The following is a 19,026-nucleotide window of genomic DNA, read 5'->3' on the forward strand; positions in this document are numbered from 1 at the left end:
TATAAGCAAACGCCTGGTGCTATCTCCACAAATTGGTTGGAGGTTGCAAATTTGGAGGAACGAAGTGTGACAAAGGCTAATAAAAAAACTACAAACAAATTTATGGAGACAGCCTGAACGATAGACAAGTAAGTTTTGCAAAATGTGCAGTTATATAATATGCAGTAAGACTTAATTCGATTGAATTTTGAGAAATGCTTTCCAAATGTCAAAGATTGTTCCCCCAAAAGGAAGACAAATATCGAGGGGAGTTGCTTACTTTATAACAAAAAAAGAAAATCATTGTCTTCTTTTATGCTTTTATGTAAATCGTGTATTCCTGAAGCTTGGTTTGGGGTTACATGAATTAAAATTAGGTAGTAGGAAATGTCTCTGCTGTAAATACAAAGTAAAAGGTGAAAAGAACGCTGACAGCCGGGTCGGTTAGTGCCTAGGCCCGTTGCAATTTGAAAGGAAAGCGAGTCATGTTAAACGTCTAAAATTGCTTTAAGTATATAAAACTGGCATGCTTATATAAAAACTATATTTTTCATTTAGTAGGATATTTTGAAATAAGAAATGAATGGTATCTGCGTATAGCCACTCTGTGCATGAAACGTTTCAGGAAATTGAGATTTTTTTTTTATTTAAATGAAATTGGCGTAGATATTAGAGTTACGCAGTTCTGAAAACATATATGGCGGGTAGAAGTGACTTTTGGATAAACAATAGACACCTAATGTTACTGATATTGTTGGAAAATGTGGCAAGAATGAGGCATATTTAATTAGTCATTTAGCGGAAAATCATTTGTATGTCATCAGCACCTCAATTACAACTGTGCAATTGTCATTTCTAAATGCTTATAGGAATTGCTCGTGTTGTCTTCATCAATTTCCTTCAATTCTCCGGGAAAAGTTGCATCTAAAGAAGGTAGGTGTGTGTGCGAAATGCAAAAACTAATTTTCTTTGCATCACATTTACATTAAGATCACCCGTCAGCTGTCGTTCAATTAATTTGGAAAGTGTTGAATTACGCAATTTGGTTGTTATTCTAATCAACAAGGGGCCTCCCTCTCAGATTCACCGGCTGCTCCCGGCGGCGTAAATGGGTCAATCGAACTTGCAAGGACAAATTTTAATCTCCTGCAAAAATTGTTTTTGGTTCCAAGGCACTGCTTCTTCTGAGATTCTGTCACTGTGCCGGTTACCATGCATTTGAGGGCATAGCAGTTTAAAATCGGTGCATGTATATCCTGCCTTTGACAAAGCACTCAAAGGCACTGTCTTCAGCTACAGTGAACTTAAAAATAATGATTGTGTGCAAAACTCAACTGCCAGACAGAGATAATTAAACAGCAAATGCGTCATCCCTAGTCTTTTTTTCAAAAGACAATACGTTATTTTTGCGCTGTACGCTTGTACACCTTCAAACATTGAGAAGGAAACAATAAAGCAGCAGTTTCAAAGAAGACCCTGGCCTGCAGTGTGATTGTACAAGTATTAGCTAGTACCCACATTTTTAGGAGTTCTCTAAACCGCACAAGTGTTACTCTCACCGTCCACTGCGCTGGTTTTACGGCACGGTTTGGATGAGGAGAATCGAGATGCCTCCCATTATTGACAGACAAAGGTGTCTCAAGAAGCAGAAAAATGTACATGTACCTCTAGTCTAGCAAGGCTCCAGTTACAGCGTTTGAGTGCATGTTTGCTGAGGCTTTGTAACTGTTTCAGAAAAGCTTCACGACGACGCTTTGAACTTTGTGGATGAACGTTATGTTGTCTTTCATACAAGTCAGTGTGGTGCCATGATATACAGTAGGCCCTACATGTAGATAAACCGTGCATCAAAAATCCTTTTACAATCCTGCTACAGTCAAATGTGCTATTATTTGGTAACAGAATAAAACGACCACGAACTAACGATGTCTATATGATACACGTGAACAAAGTGGAGAATTAAAAAAATCGCAAAAATCCTTTTAGGAATGGCATAGGGATAAAAGGTGCGTGCCCTTGTCAAAAGACCATTTACGATGGTTGTTTGCTATAATCCCATGAACTGTCCATCTCGATATGGAAGAAATTATCCATAGAATTTTTGTGGTTTGTCTTACTTATTTCAGAATCTATTTCTTCGGTCAAAGATGGGTAGTAGCCAGAGCAACACTGCGGAAATGGTTGGATATCCATCGACTCGTGTAGAGTTTGAGGATCGCTGGTTCGCGAAAGGGAGCTCAAGGTTTGTGTACCGGGGTGTTGCTCGCGGTGATCGCCGCGTCGACGGGAAGCCTTGTGTAGTAAAAGTCTACCAAAATCCTTGGGATGTTTACAACGAAACATATGCTTGGGAATCAGACGACATGGCCTATCGCAAAGCTCAAGAGATGGCTGACCTGTTTAATAAAGAATGCGAGACAAGTAAGCCCATCAAATTTATGAAACCTGAATTTGTCAAGGTTGATACTCTTGCCGCTTTCAATTACCTTGGACTCATCCCGTCTGAGAGAAAGGTCCAAGGCAAACACATGTCAAAGACTATCCCCAAGTGGGCGAAAGTCGCTGTCGAGTGGTATCTGGAGGGAGACTTTGTCAAATTCTCAAGCAACACGGGATATGTACATGATACCCCAGCTGCCTCTCCAGGAGCGTTCAGTCATTTTACCTACCATAGATCAAATGGTGAGGTTTTGGTATGTGATCTTCAAGGGTTGCGTAGTAACTCGGATTACAGATTTACTGACCCGGCTATTCTCAGCGGAAAATCAACAGAACCTGTTTACGGGCTCAGTGATAATGGAAAATGTGGCATAGCGAAGTTTTTTGAGAGTCACAAATGCAACGAATTGTGCAAGACGTTTGACAAGCCAGACGTTATGTTTAACCTTACAGAAGGTACAAATGTAGAATTCAAAGCAGTACTTAAGGATATACCAGCTATAATGCCCACCTTTAAGGTAGTGGGGCCTCTGGGATCGAAAGTGAAACAAATGCAAAAGGGTATAACCATGACACCGATCCAAGTCAAATCAAATGAGTAAGTCCACATACTACTATATGTTTTCATGTGATTTTGTTTGAAAAGATTCTGACGTCTCCTGAGATGTATATCTTGAACGTGATAAAAGGTGCTATTGCAAGTTATTGCTATTTTCTGAACAACAAACGTATAATTGATGTCGGCGTATCATCAATCATCTTAAATTTCCTATTTCACACAGGAAGTTCAAGATGAGTACATAAAAATGATTCTGCAAACTATGCAGCACGTGTTGGTCTTCAAACAGCGACCATTTGCTTATATCTTTCCACACATTATAATGCTGCTTTTTGCAAGTTAATGTCTTCAGTATTCCTAAGACTTTTGACGCTTAATTGCTTTCCCCCCTAGTATCGCTCCGGCCATTTGTTTAAAGGAAGCTAATCAATTTCTATTTTATTTCTTTTAAAATGCGGTGAGTTGTTTCATTAACAAGGTGCAACAATTTTCAAGATGTAAGGCGCAACAAATTAACACGATAAAAATTTTCCAAAATTTAAATTTATGTTAGTAGATTTTGTAATGTTTGTTTGATTTTCCAATGTGCCCGAAGAAGTATCTACTTTACCAATCACATATTCTCTTCTGGCGACTGTACATTCCACCGTTTCAGACCCAAAGCTGAGGTCATACCAAGGTGTCACATGATGACAAACTACTTTTAAACAGTGTAAATAGGGACAAGGACAGCGACCTTGGATATTGGCAATTATCAATGGTTATGAAAAACTTTCGGGTTTATCATTGCCCATGTAGCAATTGAAATAATTCTACAGAGAGGATATCCCAATATTACAGACTGAAATGCAGTTTATTGATGTTTCGTCATAAATGGAAAATAAGTCACAGATTCATAAATTAGTTTGACTTTGAAAATGTCTTATTTTTTCAAAAACAGCATTTCCTTTTGCTGTTCATCACAAAGATAACCGAACTTTCTTTGTAAAGTATAATGACAATAAGGTGTAGTGAATTAAAACAAGAAAATGCGTTTAATTCTGACCTGGTTCAAAGGAGTCTGGTAATAGTTTTGATTCTGACCTGGTTCAAATGAGTCTGGTAACAATTTTGATTCTGAACTGGTTCAAATGAGTCTGGTAACAATTTTGATTCTGAACTGGTTCAAATGAGTCTGGTAACAATTTTGATTCTGACCTGGTTCAAATGAGTCTGGTAACAATTTTGATTCTGACCTGGTTCAAATGAGTCTGGTAACAATTTTGATTCTGAACTGGTTCAAATGAGTCTGGTAATAATTTGGTTAGACCTACACCACACTGAAAAAATACAGAATTGTCCAAAAGGTTCCTCTGAACAAAATGCCAAGTCATGTTGCATCAGCATTGCTGAGATAAGTTTGATCAGTTTCCTTAATAAGTGTTAAGTACTAACGTTTGTAGTTTTAGTTTATTTTATTTCTTGCAGAGTTTTCTCTCGTGCTGCTCTAGTCCTATTTAATATGCTGTCGGTCTTAAATATTGCCAGAATAGTGTCTAATATGCGAGCTTTGTAAAGTCACTACACCCGCGGGTATAATGTATGTACATTCAAAGTGAAGTACATGTATGCACATTTAGTTTGCTTCGTCATGAAAAGTGAACAGTTGCAAATTTTTACAATTTATGACGAGATAAAGACAAAACCGTCAAAAGCAATCTAAATACGAACTGTTTGCTCTATGTCTCTGCAGCAGGTGTCTCTTCTTTGTATTCTCGAAAAGCATATTTCATATCCCATACTTTTGATAATGTTCAAATGAGTCGATCTTCGATAATCACTGGCTGACAAAACAAACTGTGTAGGGTTCAGTTGGTTATCCGGCATACCGGAAGGTTTCTATATGCAGACTGTGAAGATATTGAGCATGCGGGAACTTGTTTCTAAGTGAATGTTTAGATTAAGTTTGATCTTCTAAAACTCACAATGTTTTTGACTCAGTACGATAACGAACATTGTTCTGCATATTCGTGAAATGAATTTAATTATATGGAAAAACGTATATTTTTGCCTTTCTCCTGCAAATGATTTAGGCCTAATACTAAGAAATTAAAGCAAACTGTGTGTTTTTACAGCTTTCTTGTTTTTATTTGTAACAGCGCATACATAAAAGATTTTATACTATCCAGTACTTGTGTGTTAGGTGTAATTTTACTGCAATTGTCTGATGCATGTTCAAGATTGTCATTACTTTGTTGTTTATCATTTTTAAGTGTACAAGTGTATTTACTATGCAGTTGTTCATGTTTTTGTAAGCAGACACGTGTGTCTTTCCTCAACAGAATTGTTCAGATTTTGGTTTTGTTTTGTGTTGGTTGTCATGGCGTACAGCCTCAGGGTCAACCCGCCTTTTCGGTACCTTGAGTGGTGGCACTGTGTCAACAAAGACGGCAATGCGCCATATAACCCCTGGGCACTACTCGACTGTAAGCCCCGAGCAGGTGATTCAAGTAGCAAACTCAAGGTTACTCACGCTTGAACGGGTCCAAAAGCTCGCAAAAAATATTTCAATTTGGTGAGAGTAAAACTGCTGCCACTTACAAGAATTACAGTTTATCACTCATGCTGCCAACATCCCACATTGCGGTTTCCGAGCAAGGAGACCATTTGAGGGCGACCAGTTTTTCAATGTTTTTTATGTCCAGAAAAAAAAATAGATGCTGTGTCGGCTAAGATTATTCTTGAGAGATTTTGATTTGAAAATGTCCTAGTTGTATATGTAATTATAGTAGCAAAGCCCCAAATTTCTTGTATAAATTCTCTAATTGATCTTGACCACCATAAAGCTTAAAATGAACGTACACTTGCGGACTGGACGATTTGTGGCTAGAACGCAGAGAAACGAATAAACTATTTACAGTGATTGCAACTGTACCAGTGGCTACCGTTAATGCTTTTCAAGTCGTGTGTACTGCTTAGTGACTTTTTCATACAAAGGTTCACAATTTATGACTGGAAGAGTATTTGTATTTTGCGGGCGGGTTTATGGTGCCTTGTGCAATACCGGAACAATAGGAAGTAGTCCTAATGGCGCTAATCAAATGTAGACACCCCTATAATATAAAATTGAGGAGGCTAATGTGTAGCATGAGCTACTATTTTCGCTGTGCATGAATATCCACTGGAGCCTCGAATTTCACCCAGTTGGACAAACTAACTTGGCAATAAATCACTTGCTATTGAAGCAAAGGATCACCTACTTCAAACAAATCAGGTTCTTTAATGGAAGTAGGCCTATTTCAACAGTGAACTATGAATAAAATTCTTTGCTGGAATTGTAGACCGGTACGTCTTCATTAAATATCCAGAAACCAGGGTAGATTTTGTAAATCTCGACGACAAAAACTTGAATTATCTGTAATTAAATAACAGGTTACTGTTGCAGCGATTAACCAATGACAAATGAGACAAGCAGTAATTACCAACACCGGGCCTGATCCAGACATTTCTGCTGGGATCGAGGCCGTTTTAATGTGCAGTGGGCTAGTTCAGTAGTCCAACAGCGCATGCCCAGACTGAAGCGTGTCCGAGGTCATTCGGGAATAGCACCACACGCGCAGGACTGTCTGCCCTATGAACAGCCATACGGCGCCTTGAGCGCGTGCTTTGCTCCCGAAAAGACCTTGCCTTTTTAAAAGACCAAACTGGCTCATTGTTGCGGACAGGCGGGCAGACATTTAATGCATTACCTTGTGACTAATGCACTTAAATGTACAGGATTATATGTTATTATAACTACATGTGTAATGGTTATCACTTATTTCTATGTATATTTTTCTATCTTTCATTTTTCGTTAATAGTTGTGTCAAAGTAGGTGGTTGCTCGGGATCTGCGCCAGCATTACCAGCTGATCCACGTTTATTTATTTATTTTTGTTTTGTTTCAAGAGTGCAACTTTTATCACAGTGCGTATGTGGAATCGACTCAAAACGCTCTACCAATGAACTGATTAATTATCTTACAATGTCCCCACAGTGTCCACAGAATTGATATCGACATTTCTATAAACCCTTTTTCAATATCGCGAAGGGCAAAACGTTGCTGCCTCCTCTTGAAGGTGAAAAACGAAAAAGGGTCGGGGGTTAACGAGACCAGGAGATGAGTTTCCATAACCGGAAAATTATCCCTCCTAAACTTTTAAACCATTCGGTCTCACTGCATTCCGCGACTGCGTCCAGTGTTAAATTATTCTGCACACGTTCGACGGCATCGTTGGGGACACCAGACTCCCGATTCAACTGGTACGTGTACGTCGTAGAACTCTGCGTGCTTGGCATGTTTTGCAAGACGTTATCCAGTACAACTTTGTCAGCTGGAGTAACCTTTGAGATTTTGGCTTTCTTCAGCCCCTTGCACAACTTGTTGCAGTTGTGGGTTTGAAAAAACTTCACGATACCATACTTCCCTAAATCAGTAGGGCCGTACGCGTTGAGCTCCGAGCCTCCACTTTGGATAGCTGGGTCGGTGAGACAAAATCCTTGGCTGTTGTACACTCCTTGCAGGTCTGAAACCAGAAACTCGCCGTTTGATTGATGGTAAGTGAAATGACTGAAGGCAGCCAGCGTAGGCGCTGGGTAATCGGGATTTACGTATCCAGTGTTGCTTGAGTATTTTACGTAATCCCCTTCGAGAAACCTTTCTACAGCAATTGAAGCATTGGCGGGGATGATATTTGAGACATTGTCCCGCGTACCCGCTATCTTTCCTTTCACGTTTCTCTCAAATGGAATAAACCCAAGGAAGTAAAAGGTTGCTCGTTTGTCAACTTTGGTGAATTCTGGTGCAACAAATTCAGTTGCCGTGCTTGGTTTGTACCTGGCGTTGAACAGTTGTGCCATCTCACGAGCTTTGCGGTAGACACGATCGTCTACTTTCCAGGCATAGTCCTTCAGGTGTACGAGATATTCATCTTTGTAGACTTTCACCACGCAACGTTCTCCCTCCCTGCGGACGTCACCGTGGAATGTGCCTTTGTAGGCATATCGGGAAACGCCCTGTGAGAACCAGTCATCTTCAAACTCCACCCATTCAGAGGTAGATCCTATCACCCTGGTAGTGTTGCTTTGGTTACTTCCCATCTTGCAAAGAATGGCCTAGGTCTGAAATGAGGACATTCCAACATGACAAACTCACTCATCTCTTCATACGTTAATTAATGAAAATGCTGTAACCAGCACCGGTTCAGCAGCACGACTGACGCAGTCCGTGCAATGTGCAAGGCACTGCATATCGGTATTAACGTACTTGAAAAAAATCGTTGTTTACATGGTTACTGTTAGTTCTGCATTCGTAAAGACACACTAACTGTGAAACCGAGTAGGGCATGGTATTCAAATGGAAGGTGCTTATAACAATTCTTCAAATCTGTGCCCGAGTGTGGCTGGGCTATTTTGAAGCCAGATGGGCCAGATCTCTGTAGCAGTCATGAAAATCTTCGCTCCATTGGAAATGTGTGGAGACGCGTAGACAATAGACCAAGCCTTAGCTCTGGAAGCCCGTTTCGGACACGGCCCTAGATGGGCCTAAAGTCGAGGTAAAAGTAGCATGGTAAGTCCAGAAATTAGGGGTCCATTTTTTTGTGTCCCTGTCACATCTGACATAATACCTATGCGTTCAGAACACATTTTCGAATTTTCAAGGGCGAATTAATGCAAATTACCTGCCAAACAAATAGTAATACATGTAGTTTGAAATCAATTCCGGCGATGCTTCCATGTCAAATAACAAAGTTCAGATGTAACAGCGGGACACCAAAATGTCACGCTTTTGGACCCTTAATTTCTGGAATTACCCAGCATCAAGCAAAAGGTATGAGTGAATTTGTTCGTTGTTTTTAAATGAACCGAGTACAAGTGACCATTGTTAAGGTGTAGAAGAAATAGCTTTTTTTCAAAATCAAAACTGTTAATGTTCATGCGTAAACGGCGAAGAGTTTCATTGCAAAACGCTAGTTTTCCATTTTATTGATTTTGAGACAATGCACGACTATGTCTGTTAAAATAAAGAAATAATAAGAAAAGTTGATGCACATGTTATCATGTCTCCAAAAGCTACAAATCGGAATTCAACAGACGAGGAGTCAATTAACAGATACTTTATATGGACAATATATCGGTCATTGTAACTGATATTTTTCAACAAAGGTAGATAAAGCGTTTTGCTAGGAAACTCTTCAAAATGAAATGCTGAATCTTTCACTTTGTGAAACTCCGTTTTTTCTCTCGATGAGTGACATTCATTATTTGCTTTAGAACACAGTAATAAATCATTTTTAAACTTTAAGTGGCGGTCTGGTGCCCTACCGCGCCTTTGGCTGAGGGCGCCTTTGGCTCTGCAAAGAAGGAGGATTTGGAGGCTCAGACACGAACAAACAGCGTGGCGCGGACAAGACCTAGTCACTTCACATGGGCTGGGCTGATTTAAATGGGGGGACTCCAGACCCCTACATTATTTTGTTTACGAGTTGCCAAAAAACTTCGTCAGTTCGAAATAAGAATGCAGTAGTCTTCACGTTCCATCTCAGTTCATGTTCAGGTAAACGAACCCATGTGTCTTCCAATTTGCTCTATCGGTTTGAATTCTTCTTGTCATTTGCAAAAGGTTAAGACCCCCCTAATAGTTTGTTGATATTTCTGTCACTGCATTAAATTACATGACTGAATGGGTACAAAACAGTTTTGAAAGCACTCAATTACATCATTGCAGTTTTATGAACACGTGTGAATGAAATGGTTTGCAAAAGCACATCTTGTACGACATGTCTGTATTGCAGGCAGGGTAATAGAATCTAGGTTTAAATTATGAGGAAACCGAGGAGGGCGGGAAAATGATACAATCTCACATTTCAAGTGTTAAGGACGGATGATCTCGTCAAGGGGATCTGTAATGACTTGTCGATTTTCAATTATGACACAGAAAAACTGAGATGTTCAAATCGTTAACATTCAGCACTTTATTACCACATGAATAGCGAATGCTATAATCAAATGTGAGCTTATTTCACGTGTGAGTTTGGTATATTTTTGTTTTATACGAACTTCTACTCACAGCAGAGAGCTCTGATAATTGTGACCCACTCTGTAAAAATGAGTCACAAGTTGCCAGAGCCACTTTGGAGTGAAAAGTCCTTTCGAATAAATTTGCTGTGTAAATCAATAGGAACCCACAGAATTTTCACCATGGAGTGTCCACTTTCATCAGGATGCCAAACTCAGTGATGCATCAAAACAAAAAGCTCACTTTGCTCTTTCTAATACAAATGAAAACTCAAAAGTGGATCTGGCGACTTATGACTCATTTTCACAGAGCGGGTCACAAATGAAGATTCCCAAAAATCAAACATAAACCCCAGACCACGAAGATCAGAACTATTGAAAAACTTAAAGTTTCAAGTAATTTGTTAAAGCGTTTCTAACCTCTGGTGAATCCCCGCTCATTCTCAGTACATTTATCCATCAAATCGTATATAGTTTAGCAGATCTTAGGGCAATAAAAGTTCCAACCACTCCAAATGTATATAGTAGAAGGACTTCTACAGATTGACTGCAAATGTCAATATTTTGCAATCTTAAGAAAATTTAAATAATTAGTCTATATTTAAACGTCTTGAAACATACGATGTAACTATAATGTAGCTTTAGCTGAACTTTTTAAAATGCAAACAATAACAATGGCAATTGAGGAATGGATTAATAAATATGGATAGGACTTTTTACGCGCTCCTACTACATGTAACTTCCAAAGTTTGTAGAACGACACTAAGAGTTTTATTTGCATATTAATTGCTTTGGAATTAGCAATTTAAATCAGTCATTCTCTGTTGCTCGAAACTGTTGCTTTTTAAAACTGCGCTAATGCTGAGCTCCTAAGATATGGTGTTTTAAGTTGTGAAATTGGGACTTCGGAAAATAAAGTTTACATGTTACTTATGTCATTAGATTTAAAACAAATTATTAAAAATAATTAATTGAATATAATAAAACCGAAAAGCAATATACATGCACAGCGACATCGTAATCCGCTGTAAGTGTATGCCGTACGCTCGGTTTGAGAATCTGTGCATGAGTTTACGTCTACAAAACTCAATCTTGTCCTCTTGGACACTGCAAGTATAAAACATGTCATTTCTTTGCATGCACCTCGTACAAGTAACACATTATGAACAATTTGACAAAACCTGAACCACTGCTGTTGCAGGTGTACGTGAGAACACTATAAACAACGATCGTTGAAAATAAAGACACACTTCCATTGTTAACCAGATATATTTACAAAATACGGAACTGTTTCGAAAAATCTAATGTGAAAACTGTGGTATTTTATATCTCTAAAGGAATTCACCACACAATTAGTGAGCATCCATGTCTAAAGTGAAGCCCCTGGTTTGCCTTTGTCTGCCGTAGATAAACCGGCTAAAACCAACCTACATCATCAACACTGTTTTTGTTGGGGGTCAGCTATGGTTGTGCTGGTGTGAAAGATTTGATTTTTTGCCCTGGGCTCATCGGGGAAGTGGCGGAATCATTAATTATTAACAAAAGGCAGGGTCTGCGAGGGAGGTTAGTAAAATTTGACTTGGAGTCGGAAGTGCGCAATACAGAATTCGCGAAAATTGATGTCTATCTGTGATGCAAATATATATCCAAAAGTCTTGGCAACCTGGATTGTTACTGATATCACAGCTTCGTTGGGCTGAGCCACTTATTCTGTTTCTTTAGCAGAAAGAGCAAACCAAGTTCAAACAAAGCATCACCATTTCACGAAGAGACAAAGACTATCCGAAGAGTGAAAATTAGTTTCCGAGAAAATCGCGAGTTGGTCTCTTTTGCAAACGATTATTTTTCCCAAGACTTGACGTTCCCTTGAATACAAAAACTACATCATGGTAGGTCAGATCTTAGATGACACATGCACAAAAATACAAAATCATACTTATAGGAATCAATTAAAATTGTTTATTTTGTAAACAAACACACTTGTCTGTTCGTGAAAATGCTGGATTTTGCGTGCATTTCGTCTCATGGTGAAAACGGTCCGTAATTGTCGAGTGCCAGGTACAAATCGTTACATTTGTGTACAATTCCTGAGTCACTTTTGCCTCTTCATGAAAACGGTAAAATGAATTTTGCCCACAGTTTTGCCCTTTCATGGTAACGTTATATCTGCGGAGAACTACTTTCTCTCTTCATGGAACGGTAAATGCGGATTCAGTTGCATTTTGCCCGTCAAGGTCATTGTTATCTGGCTGATTTTAGTAGCTTTGGTACAAAATGATTACACCACCTTGTAGGCAGCAGTTAGCCTTGCCGATTTGCTAAAAAAAACCAGGAGTTTAATTTCAAAAAATTAGGTTTTTTTTACGATTTTGGACACTTTTGTCTCCTCGTGAAAATGATGATTGAAGGAAACCACATTCTACACGTGAAGATATTCAAGACTTGTGTCTGTTCAAGAAACAGTGCTTGCCATGTGAACTGCTTCTAGCTTTAAAGTGTTGTGTATTTGTTCGATTTCCTCGACAGGAACGTCAGTCAACTCGTTCAGATAACAAGTGCGCTTTGAAGAACGCTCAGCTCGCATGGCACTCATGATTTTATCAAGTATGGTTTCTTGTTCAGGAGAAAGGTCGATGATTTGGGGTTTCTTCCACCCTTTGCACAAATCATTACAGCTATGGTTATCAAAAAATGCCAATATGCCAAATTTCCCCAAATCACTCGGACCATACTCTCCAAGTTCCATGCCTCCGCTGTGAATAGCCGGGGAAGAGAACTTGTAGCACGCGCTACTGCGAACCCCTTGTAACTTACAAACTAAAACTTTACCGTCCGATTTATGGTAAGTGAAGTGGCTGAAGGCAGCCGGGGACGCCATAGCGACAGGGTTAACATAACCAACATTGCTTGAGAATTTCTCGAAGTCCTTCTCGTCCAGGTACATCTCGATGGCCACCATCGCTTTTATTGAGATGAAATGAGATACCTTAGTGCTGGTGAATTCCGGTCGAACGAACTGGATTGCCTTACTTGTTTGACAATGTTCATTAAAATCCCGCGCCATTTCATGGGCTTTGTCGTAGGCACGCTGGTCTACTCTCCATGTGTATTCTTCTCGGTCGTTATGCATGTACCATTCATCTTTGTAGACTTTCACGACGCAGGGTTTGCCCTCCACGCGACGGTCGCCTTGATACGTGCCCCGGTAAACCCGCCGGGAATGCCCTTGAGTGAACCAGTAGTCTTCGAAGTCCACCCGCCTAGATGTTGTGTTAATTATCTCGGTCGTGTTGCGCCGGTATATGCCCAATTTTAGAGCTACTATTGAAAAACATGAAGAAACTACTGCGGCAAATCGTGAGCACAGGGCGGAGACTCCTGAACCCAAGGCGGAGAAACAAGAAGCCAGGAAGGAGAGGCAAGACGCCATTTTGCAAACTTGAAGATCGGGCAACTCTGAAACAAAAACAAATTATGACTTACCAAACGCCTCTTGATTGCAAGCCAACGGACACTTTCCGGAAAGTGGAAAAACGGAAAGCGATGGCAAACTTTCAAATAAGGCCTGATCAGATGGTTACATTAAGGGACAGAATAGTAAAGTGAGTTGAAAATAAATTACTTGTTATTGACATTTTAAACTATTTTTAATTTCTGAGGAACTGTAAAATGACCGTTTGCCTTGCCTTTGAAGAAGATCCGTTGTTAGTTGTTGATTTTGTTATATTAGAATATGTGTTATGGCTAAATAAAACTCTCATCATAAATATCTTCTGCAAAGTTTTGTAAAGTAGTGATATTCATAAGCAATTAAATCATTTTGACTAAGGTTTTGGCGAAAAATTACCACACACTTAGGACTCTTAAATTTGAAATCGAAAACTGAGATTTATTTTCTTGTACTTTGGCATGGGTTATTTTCATTTATGTGTTTAAGGCTTAAAAATAAAATCTTGTTGCGTACTTTAAAGACCATCTGCAAACTCAAACTACCCAGATACTTAAAATGGTAAAACAGGCTTTTCCAGGAAATCTTTCTTTTTAAATTTAACCCTTTCTTTACTTGACAAACTGTGATGTGCCAAGTTTTATTACCTTGGTGTTTTTAATCAAAAATCACTGTTTTCCTTCCCATTGATCTCGGTCAAGATAATTCTAAATTTCAAGAGATCCCCTTGTGCCGCAAACCACGTGCAATTCAACCAGTTTTGGGCTTTTGCTGGGATGTCTTTACAATAAGACAAACACAAAGGAGGAAATCTGCCATTTTAATTACCTATAGCCTAGACTCTCAAAGCCATTCCATGTGTAGTGCACGCATGTTCACGCACTCAGTTGGTGTGCATGCGCACTGAATCCCACTACAGCGCCAGAAGCCAGTAAAATGGCTCTTGACTCATGCAGCTGAACCCCAAAAGTAATCGATCAGCATCAAGCTCAGATAATGTTGTTTGGCCCTCATTTCAATACCGATTAGAATTGAAACACTCAAAGTCCCTTTTGCGAACTTGCGCATTATAAATATCCACTTTCTGCCAAATATTTGCCAAAAATTACACACAAAGCTAGGTAAAAACGATAACTTTTCATATAAAATATCACCATTTGATATACTCTTAGTAATTTACTCACACATGAGGTCTTCAAGGGAAATGGCAATACAACTCCCTCACATGCGTCACCACCGATGTGCGTTGTCTGCTAGAATAATTTCTCAGGCCGGCGACCATTATGTCACTATTGCGCATGCGCGAGTACACAAACTAAATGCATGCACAGTCTATGGGGTCTAAACATACATGTACATGTACGTGAATATTGCAACACATGTTTTTGGAAATAGGGTTATTCGTTAACAGGCTCAAAATAGACAGTCGAAAAGCAATATAAACGTAAAAAGACCATATAAGCCAGTTTCCGTTCCTTTCCATTTCCAACAGCGGGTTAGGGGCTCTATAAGTGCTGCATCTAGGTTTTAGTCCAAAGGAGGTAAATTGTTGAAATTTTACTCTTTTTTTTCCTTTTAGCGGTAGAACAATTCCCTCCACTGGGATATGCCAGAGGTGGTTCTATAGAGTTGCTGCTTTAACTTCTTTTTAAAGTAAAAATACAGACTTGTATAAATTGGAAACACCCACCCACTCTCAACTCTGATTCGTGAAATTTCAATCATTTTTTTTCGGGGACTCCCTTAAAAAGATTTAACCGGAGTCCCCTTCTCAGAAGTCATGAATCTTGGGTAAATATGTCTCAATGTCATCTTTAAACACCTGAAATAAAATTTCCACGAAAAAACACGTCTGAAATGCTGATGTAGGGTGCTAAGAATGGTGAGAAATGAGCACGAGGTTGAGTGTACCACACGAACACATACATCTATCGCTATAAATTCTCTGTTGCATTATGAGAAACAGTTATGATTTCATTTCATCGACATGTTACCTTATGCCTGATCATTGATAAAAGGCAAAAAGGACCCACTGACTCTCTATAGGCATGCGCAACTTTGGGGAAGGCTCCAGGATTTTTCTCTCCCTGAAGAGTCAGTGCTCAAATGGTGGAACTGCACGAAGGGGGGGGGGCTGCCAGACACAAGTTTCCAGGGGAATCCCCTCGAAGAACCACAGCCAAGCATGTGTAGAATAAAACAGTAAATCAACTCTGTTGTGATATTAACACGGACCCTCTACTGGTATAAACAAGAGCCAGGTGTAGGTTTCTTGCAGCTGGCATAATGAGTTGGGAATTCCCGCTAACTCCCCAAAAACTCCAGCAAGCGAAAGGACATCGCGGGTGAGGGTCAAAGTGTCTCTGCTGTGCACTGACAAAAGCGAGGCAGAGATAAGACTTCCTGCTAACCCCCCCAAAAAAATCCCTCTGAAAGTGAAAGCGAAAGGACATGTCGGGTAAGGGTCAAAGTTTCCCTAGATACAACCAGGCTATAATTAACAACCAATGGAGAGGCAGTCTGGTAATCAATCCTGGTATCTGTACTTGTACAGGGAATTCCCAGTTGCAGACCCAATAGGTTTTTTAGTCACAGCTAGTACAACCCGGCCCGCCTCGCAAATACGGTGCCCCTATACTGTGCCTTTACTATTTTACATGAGTTGAGTATGTTTCCAGAATGTTCATTTTTGGCTGGCAATAGCTTATGTTATCGATGTGAACATTATTTCGTCCCATTTATGCAGTGGCATATCCAGCAGGGGTAGAGGGGCAGCTTGCCCTAGCTGCTCCTATCGAGGAATCCCAGTTGGGATGACGTGTGTTCAACAGAGCAAATCTCACGAGGTGATTCGATCGATTCTGAAATGTTTATTAATTTAATGAACTCAATACTCCCCCTGTAAGAAATATTTTCTAATGCACACTCCGGACGTTTTGTTTGAAGTCAACATTTTGTGCTCAAATTGAAAACAAAAATTGAAATCTCTATTAGCCCCGAGTGCATTATCTAACTCCTGTGCAAAATGAACAAATTGTAATTCAAAGGTGTCAAATGTGCAACTGGTGTCAGACAGGAAAGACATGAGACAGTGAGTGCCGGGTATCTTAAGATTAATTAAAATTCTGTGCGCCAGGGCCATGACAAAACCCTGAGGGTTGCGAGTGTCCCAGAGCTCGTGTTAAGGGCTATGCTGTTGCAAAGATGACTAAGGCAAAGGCCCTCAAGTAGGCCTATAATAATAATAATATGACTGTGCCCCTAAAGATATGCAACCTAAATTATTTTCCCCAAAATAATAACGAGGTAAATTGTTGTTTTGGTGTTTGATATGACACCTCTTAAAAGTGACGACTCCACTGAAATCCGAGGAAGCATTGCAAATTGTTGAAATTTATCCTTTTTTTTCCTTTTAGCGGTAGAACAATTCCCTCCACTGGGATATGCCAGAAGTGGTTCTACATAGTTGCCGCTTTAATTTCTTTTTTAAAGTAACAATAGAGACTTGTATAAATTGGAAACACCCACCCACTTCCAACTCTGATTCGTGAAATTCAATCATTTCATTTCGGGGACTCCCTTTAAAAAGATTTAACCGGATTCCCCTTCTTGGAAGTCATGAATCTTGAGTAAATATGTCTCAATGTCATCTTTGAACACCTGAAATAAAATTTCCGCGAAAAAATACGTCTGAAATGCTGATGTAGGGTGCTAAGAATGGTGAAAAATGAGCACGAGGTTGAGGCTCTTTCAGTGTACCACACGAATACATCTATCGCTATAAATTCTCTTTTGCATTATAAGAAACAGTTATTATTTCATTTCATCGACATGTTACTTTAAGCCTGATCACTGATAAAAGGGAAAAAGGGAACCCATTGACTCTCTGTAAGCATGCGCGACTTTGGGGAACGCTCCATGATTTTTCTCTCCTTGAAGAGTCAGTAGTCAAGTGGTGAAACTGCACGAAGGGGGGGGGCTGCTAGACACAATTTTCCACGGGAATCCCCTCGGAGAACCACAGCCAAGCATGTGTACATTAAAACAGTAAATCAACTCTGTTGTGATGCTAACACGGACCCTCTACTGGTATAAACAAAAGCCAGGTGTAGGTCTCTTGCAGCTGGCATAATGAGTTGGGAATTCCCGCTAACTCCCAAAAAACCTCTGCAAATCACGGGTGAGGGTCAAAGTGTCTGCTGTGTACAGTCGAAAGCGAGCTGAATACGTTTCTTGCAGCTAGCATAATGAGATAAGAATTCCTGCTACCTCCCTCCAAAAAAAATACCTCTCAAAGCAAAAGGACATGACTGGTAAGGGTCAAAGTCTCCCCAGATATTAACATGGCTACAATTAACAACCAATGGAGAGGCAGTCTGGTAATCAATCGCAGTATCTGTTGTACAGGGAATTCCCAGTTGCAGAGCCAATAGGTTTTTAGTCATAGCTAGTGCGACCCGGCCCGTTTCGCAAATACGGCGTATATCTATACTGTGCCTATACTATTTTATATGAGTCAAGTTTCCAGAATGTTCATTTTTGGCTGGCAATAGCTTATGTTATCGATGTGAACATTATTTCGTCCCATTTATGCAGTGGCATATCCAGCAGGGGTAGAGGGGCAGCTTGCCCTAGCTGCTCCTATCGAGGAATCCCAGTTGGGATGACGTGTGTTCAACAGAGCAAATCTCACGAGGTGATTCGATCGATTCTGAAATGTTTATTAATTTAATGAACTCAATACTCCCCCCCCTGTAAGAAATTTTTCCTAATGCACACTCCGGACGTTTTGTTTGAAGTCAAAATTTTATATTTACCTGCGCTGACTGAAATGCTTTTGTGCTCAAATTGAAAACAAAAATTGAAATCTCTATTAGCCCCGAGTGCATTATCTAACTCCCGTGCAAAATGAACAAATTGTAATTCAAAGGTGTCAAAAGTGCAACTGGTGTCAGACAGGAAAGACATGAGACAGTGAGTGCCGGGAATAAGATTAATTGAAATTCATTGCGCCAGGGCCATGAATTTTGTGGACAAAACCCTGAGGTTTGCGAGTGTCCCAGAGCTCGTGTTAAGGGCCCTACTGTTGCAGTGATGACTAAGGCAAAGGTCCTCAAGTAGGCCTATAATAATAATATGACACTATGCCCCTAAAGATATGCGACCTAAATTATTTTTCCCATAATAATAACTAGGTAAGTTGTTGTTTTGGTGTTCGAAATGACACCTCTTAAAAGTTACGACTCCACTGAAATCCGAGGATACATTGCATGATTACATTAAGACAACTATTTTTGGTGATGTACAATGGGATTACAACACGCAGCACTCAGATGTTACGTTTACTCCATTCAGCAACATTCAACGCATAAGGTCATTGGACCTGGCCAGTGTTGTTAAAATCTAGATCTCTTAACTGCATCCTGAAATGGTTCAAAGTGGTTAATGCTACAGAAGGACATAAAAAAGTATACTTATTGAAAATGCGCTATTTCATCTGAATTTATCACTGCATGATTAGTTAAACAACCAATACCTTCTGAAATAAAACATTACACATTCTTCT

General features: G+C 39.7%; 1 protein-coding gene and 1 long non-coding RNA gene across 4 annotated transcripts in view; one reads left to right on the top strand and one right to left on the bottom strand.

The window, feature by feature from the left end:
- LOC110983006 (alpha-protein kinase vwkA-like) overlaps positions 1 to 19,026 on the bottom strand; it is a 42,387-nt gene that overhangs the window by 14,446 nt on the left and 8,915 nt on the right. The window contains exon 2 of one of the 3 annotated variants that reach the window (XM_022241849.2): positions 6,209 to 8,116. The exons of 1 other annotated variant lie outside the window; for it this stretch is intronic. In XM_022241849.2, the coding sequence (XP_022097541.2) occupies positions 7,100 to 8,095 (996 nt within the window). In that variant the 5' untranslated portion in view covers positions 8,096 to 8,116 and the 3' untranslated portion in view covers positions 6,209 to 7,099. Of the gene's footprint in view, positions 1 to 6,208; positions 8,117 to 9,945; positions 13,469 to 19,026 lie in introns of those variants that run through there. One more of the 3 variants, XM_022241850.2, reaches the window with a different exon arrangement.
- Positions 16 to 5,885, top strand: LOC110983010 (uncharacterized). Its single transcript, XR_002598656.2, has 3 exons — positions 16 to 128; positions 849 to 912; positions 2,106 to 5,885. It is a non-coding gene; the product is annotated as an uncharacterized LOC110983010 (long non-coding RNA).

The sequence above is a fragment of the Acanthaster planci genome, linkage group LG10, assembly GCF_054643075.1.
Source record: "Acanthaster planci isolate LZ-2023a linkage group LG10, COTS_SCS, whole genome shotgun sequence".
In the NCBI taxonomy this organism is placed as follows: domain Eukaryota; kingdom Metazoa; phylum Echinodermata; class Asteroidea; order Valvatida; family Acanthasteridae; genus Acanthaster; species Acanthaster planci.